The sequence below is a fragment of the Stegastes partitus genome, unplaced genomic scaffold, assembly GCF_000690725.1.
Source record: "Stegastes partitus isolate 25-593 unplaced genomic scaffold, Stegastes_partitus-1.0.2 Scaffold239, whole genome shotgun sequence".
Classification (NCBI taxonomy): Eukaryota; Metazoa; Chordata; class Actinopteri; family Pomacentridae; genus Stegastes; species Stegastes partitus.
This window is the reverse complement of record NW_007577970.1, coordinates 534339-540508: the sequence shown is the minus strand read 5'-3', so window position 1 is coordinate 540508 and position 6170 is coordinate 534339. Positions and strand designations below refer to the sequence as shown.

At 38.8% G+C, this 6170-nt stretch overlaps 1 protein-coding gene across 1 annotated transcript in view; it reads left to right on the top strand.

The window, feature by feature from the left end:
• Positions 1-6170, top strand: part of ift172 (intraflagellar transport 172) — a 59755-nt gene that overhangs the window by 43725 nt on the left and 9860 nt on the right. Inside the window, exons 40-45 of the mRNA XM_008281621.1 lie at positions 657-773; positions 1288-1398; positions 2096-2215; positions 2559-2654; positions 3070-3129; positions 3301-3399. Of these exons, the coding sequence (XP_008279843.1) occupies positions 657-773; positions 1288-1398; positions 2096-2215; positions 2559-2654; positions 3070-3129; positions 3301-3399 (603 nt within the window). The remainder of the gene's footprint in view (positions 1-656; positions 774-1287; positions 1399-2095; positions 2216-2558; positions 2655-3069; positions 3130-3300; positions 3400-6170) is intronic.

Below are 6170 nucleotides of genomic sequence, written 5' to 3'. Positions count from 1 at the left end.
TAGACTGGTGACCTGTCCAGGGTGTCCCCTGCCTTCACCCTGAGTCAGCTGGGATAGACTCCAGCCCACCCTAGTGAGGATTAAGCAGTGTATAGATGATGGATGGATGGATTTTTTCCAAAATAAAAAAAAGACAAAATTTCAGTTCATACTAATGTCGTAGCTCATTTTGCAGTATATCTCAAAATAATCTTATTATGATTTTTTTTTGGTGTATGTTTCAGGCTTTCTAAGTAACTCATGTTGGTTTATGTGTCCTTCAAGCATGGCCTAATGTGCCATTTATATGAACCACCTAAACTCATACCTGCAGTCGAACAACATTGATACAGTTCCAACCTCATTTCTGTCACAGTGGCTGCACTCACTGCAGCACATTTAGGAGAACATGGACAATTATCTTGCCATTTTTTTCTTTATTTTGTCTTTATTATATATATTTCTATATACATATTTTGGTGGTTGTATCAGGTTGGTAGCCTGTGTGTAGTTGTCAAAGACTTTAATGAGAATGCCATGTATGTATGTAATGTAATGCATCTGATCTGAGTGAATACCATGTAATCAGGCATTCTGGTCATAAAAACATTAGAGTACTTGTTTACTCCATTTCCTCTGCCAGTGCTCTTCATCTTCTCTGTGTTGTGTTTTGTTAGAACTTTAAGATCCTCCATAAGTACGTCGCTCTGTACGCCACACATCTCATCAAGGAGGGAGACGCTCCGAAGGCTCTCCAGCTCTACGTACAGCATGGAGCACCACCTAACCCACAGGTACACACACAACGCCTACGTTTATCCATTTATTGTCTTCCACATGAACTGGACACCTTATAAGGCTTGTCTTCTACATTTTTCCTGAGATCCTGTTTTGCTGTTGGATTAACCTGATTTGGTCATAGCTTTTGTTAATGTAGAATTCTCGCGAAAACTTTGCAAATGTTTGCTTCTGTTGAAACAATCGAGTCAATCAGCTGGATTCCAGACCTTGTTGACTGGTAAAATCAGTGAGACAACTAGTTTTTGTTTCGTAAGATGTGCATAAAAATAACAACCAGTCATTACCACCTGTTGCTTTGTGAAATTAGAATTGTAAAGTTACAAACCAAATCATTGTTTAGTTTAGCTGAACTGATTCTGACTCTTCAGATTTTTACTTGTTTATTAGAGTTTTTTAAAAAAGTATTAAAAGTTATACATGTTTAGTTTACTTGCCTTTCTTGACTGTATATTTGTTAGTTTATATTTATGCTAACTGTTAATTGTATTTCACTCTTTCTCCAATCAGAACTTTAACATCTACAAGCGTATGTTCCTGGACCTGATTAACCTCCCTGACACTGATGGACCAGAGTCTTACCGAATGTGGGCCGACCTCCGCAATTTCCTGCTGCAGCTGGTAAATCACCAATACATTTTAAAATCTTTACATCTGCGTAAATTCGCAGTCATCCAGGTTATGGTTTTCCAAGTGTTTCATTAAAAGGCAGCGGGGTGTTCCACCTTTTATCCAAGCTTCTGGTGAGGAGTTGCAGGTATTTATTCCAGGCAGGACAAGACTCATCCCTTCACCTGTATTCAAAGTTACTCTTTGAAAACTGCAGTGTTTACCATCAGGACAGAGGAGACAGATGGTTTGAGAGAGGACTGAAGGAAGTTGTTTATGTCAAACAGGGACAGACATCCTTCAACAGGAGGTTCTATGATGCCTCTTACCAGATACTTATAATGCAGTCCTGAGATCCCTTCCTTGGCAGGTTCACAAGCATTCACATCTTTAGGCAAGTCTTGGGTCAGAAGTGAGCCTTGAGCCTTGTGATTTGGGCGTGAGAATAATAGAACAAAAAACAGTCAGTTAGAACTAAAGACACCTCTTTGATAAGAAATGAATTGTCTTAAAGAACCAAAAAGTCCAGCTGCCTTCTACCGAAGCACTCAGGAGTAAAGCTTTTGACTGTTTCTATTTAAGCATCTCATGGGGGTAAAACCTAAAGGGTTCACTCCTTTGGAACAGTTCTTGAATTTGTAACTTGATATTCAACAACTAATTTTACTTCTTATTTTCGTGCCTGCCTGTCTCATGTGTGTGATTTCAGTGTGAGAACATGTCCAAGTCGGCCGAGGCCAACTCTCCAGCTCACGAAGATTTCGAACAGATGCTGCTGATCGCTCACAACTACGCCACACGATCTGCCGCTAAAGGAGTGGAGCAGCTGGTACACAAAAACACAGAAAAAAATAGAAAAAAACAAACTGTATTTTGAATATTTCAGTTCAGTTTTAAATAAAAACTGGGGTACGATAAATAGATGTGCACAGTTCTGAACATTTGCATAATTATTAAGAACTTTTTCCTATTTTGATTTTTAATTTTATTATTTTATTTTTAATGGACATGATGCATCCCACCTCCAGTTACTGCTGCACAAATGCCAATATGTTACATTATTCTGGAACAAATCTAAACCTCTCACTGGTAACTGATCTTTTCAATCTGAAAAAAGCTTTACTTTTAATACTCATTTTAAAATGCTCTCCCATTCCCCTCTGTATCTTCAGATCAGCGTCGCAGCCAAGCTGTCTGTGTCCCTGCTGCGTTATACTGAGCTCATTCCTGCGGACAAGGCTTTCTACGAGGCCGGCCTGGCCTGCAGGGTGGGTCAGACACAGGAGTTCTGATTTAGATGTGTTTAGATTTTGTACTGAACTGGTCATATTTTTCTGGTATTGGTTTCCTCCAGTTAGTTAGAACTGAAAAGTGCTATGCCATGCTATGCTTCTGTAGATAATAAAACTCCTTTATATTCTGGGAATTCCCCAGAAAATAAATCATATTCCCTGACATTCATTGATTGAAGTACATCTCAAAGTTGGTCCAATAATATAAATATATCTGGACTTGTACTCCGGTGCTGATGTAAATTACGATCTGTGTCTCTTTGTGATTTGTTAATTCTGGACGTAGATTAGTTGTGTTTAGGATTTTAATGGCTTTTGAAAACTGAATTAGACAGTTTAGAGCAGCATTTTTGGAAGAAGTTTGATGTATGTGTGTTTTTCATCCTTGCAGGCGGTTGGCTGGGAAAACATGGCCTTTATCTTTCTCAATCACTTCCTGGATCTGTGTGATGTAAGTTTCCTAACATCTGTCACATGTGTTGCTTCCAAACCAACACTACTAGCCCGTCTGACCGTTAGTTAATAAAAGGTTTTCGCTCAGCAAATGGAAAGCCTGTCAGATAAACACCTAAGTTCGTATGTAATCTGTTTTAGTTTCTGATTTGTTGATTTCTGTCTCCAGGCCATCGATGAGGGGAACCTGGACACTCTGGACCACACCGACTTCCTGGAAACCGACATTCCTTTTGAGGTTCCAGTTCCCACCAAGCTCTGTGTCACTGTAAGACATCATCTCCACCCACCAAACACACATCCAGACGTCCCACAGGACGCGCTGCACTCACGCTGATAGATGGAGACAATATTGTCTTCTGCTGCAAATCAGATCTGGTCCTGTTAGTGTCACATTCCTCTGTGGTGTTGTTCATAAATGAGAATAAATGGAGGCTGTGCAGATTCATGAAATCATCAGTGTCACCGTCAGCTGATAATCAGCTCGTCCTGAAGTGACATGACAGATTGGTCCATTTAACTGTGCAGGTTTCAGCAAAATGTGAAAACAAACTTCGTTGTCAGCTTTCAGGTTATCGTTTAATCACACATTAATCATCTACTCATGATCAGTTACTTGTGTGTTTACTCATTGTCAGAGGAACAAAATGTGATGTATTTTCAGGTTAACGGTGGCCACCGCTTCACGCTCAGCACGTGTATATATTTTAAAATGTTTTCTTGTCGACCTCATGCTCCTGTGAGGAATAGGGTTTCAATGTGGAGAAGCTTAAAGTATGGAATGTAGTTTCTGATATAGTCAGAAGAACTCCATAGGTTCAACCTGATAAATAAGCTGTTCCTCTTGAATGACTCTTCGAGAGATGCTGGACAGATTCTACGTCTTTCCCTGTTGCAGTAAAATTAAATTTATCAATGAGCAGCAAAGTGTTTTTCAGGACGTAAGAGTCATTGCAGTTTTCCACAACAAAGTAGAACTGATGCTATTAAAAAGCAGTAGTGTGCAAATATCTGAGCCCTGGTGAAGACTAAATTCTTCCTGTTTGTTGCTCACATTAAAGCNAAAAAAAAATCTGCCTTTCATCCTGTAATAAAAAAGTGTTTCGCAGAACAAAAGTTTGTTGTGTGAAATGACTTTACAATGATTGCTGTCTTTCTGGACCATTTCACTGCTATTCGGAGCCGCCCATGTGTCAGCGTTGTTTACTTTGCCGATGTCGTTTGACAAATACGAACGAAGCTAGATGGAAAATCTAATGGTGTAATTTCAAGTTTCACACTGTGTTTCGTGGAACTGAAAAGCTGTTTTTTTTTCTTCTGTGTGTTCAGCTGGTGGGTGTGGATGTCATGGCAGCTCTAGACTTGTACGCAGAAAGAGGCCAGTGGGAGAAATGTCTGGACACAGCATCCAAACAGGTACAAAACACATAATCAACCTGGTCCTTACTATTTAATATGATTTGGTGAGATTACAGAAAAAGATTAAAAATAAAATCCCAAGACTTAAACTAAAACAGTTTAAAGTCATGTATCACATTCAGTTTTTTTTTTATGCCACCTGATAAAACTACTTATTCCAATATATGAGGGCAGTTTGTATTGGACTTACAGAGGTGCATGTTAGTATTTCTTTGGCAAAAAATTAGAGTTGTAGTATTTTCTTGCATATCATGAGACAATATTAGATGTTAAGATCATGTTTATGGGATTTATCTTATCATTCTTGTATTTATATAGCTATTTACTGTTGTGAGAAAAAGCATGTATGAGTGTTTTTATGTAAGCAAGGAAGGGACAATTCAGTTCATGTTAAAATGTTTGGGAAAGAAATCCACCCATTTGGATAATTTTGACAAAGTGGAAATTAACCCTTAAATGCCTGAACCATTAAATAACTGCCAGAAAATTTTAAGTTTTCCAAACTGGAGTATTTATTGAAGTGAATTTGCATAATATGAGTTTTAATTTGTATAATTTTTTTTGCAACGTCCGGCATTTTTGGTGCATGAATTACCATCTACGGTGGATTATCTGTGCGCTGCATGTGTCTGATTGTATACGTCAGGCTTTTCATGAAAAAAAAAATCACGCTGATGATGTAGAGGTCACAAAAACTAACATATCAAATATGATACATGTTACAGGGTTAACTTGCCCTCCTTATTTTTAGAAAACGTTCAACATTACTTTCTGTCATTATTCTGGGGGTACATATGTGATTGGTGCTCTAAACTGTAAAATGATTTAACAAATTTCTTTCATAGTTAATTTTTGTTGGAATAAAGACCGTGGTAGATGTGTGAGGCTGCCAACCTGAGTGTACTCCAGCTAATCTGACACTAAATCCACACACAGTCATTATGCACAGACACACATAACCAGCGATGATAAATACAAACATCCTGCACAGGACAATCAATCGTGCTACAGGTATGACTGACGACACATAAAATCAGGTGCTCTCATCAGGGCTTAAAACATGAACGTGTCTCTTGTTGTTACCTCCAGTGATGGATCAGCCCCCCCACTTTTCTGACAGCTGACTGTCCACAGTGTCCATGTGTGGAAGTTGCTTCCTCTTTAGAGGTGCCTCAAACTGTATTACAAGATTATTTGTACCTACTTCCACCTTTCGCTGATTGGTTCTTATTTGAGAGCAAATATTCCTTCATAACCCCCATAATTCAAACCCAGATGTTATCAAAAAAATGAAGCAGCTTTGCCACAGCTGAGTAATAGCGCTAAACAATTAATCAAAAATATTATGGATAAAGCATTGTGATGCTTTAGAGATACCTCAACCTACAAGTCACATTTACTAGACATAACATAACATGCTTGTTTAACACAGACTACAGTTAACATCACATAATCATTTTATGTTTAGTCGCCGGTTTGCGTCTCGGTGAGGACACCCGGGATCTTTCTGCGTGGAGTTTACATGTTCTCCTGGTGTAGCGTGGGTTCTCTCTGGGTTGTCCGGCTTCCTCCCACACAGTCCAAAAACATGTTGAGGTTAATTGGTGATTCTAAATTGTC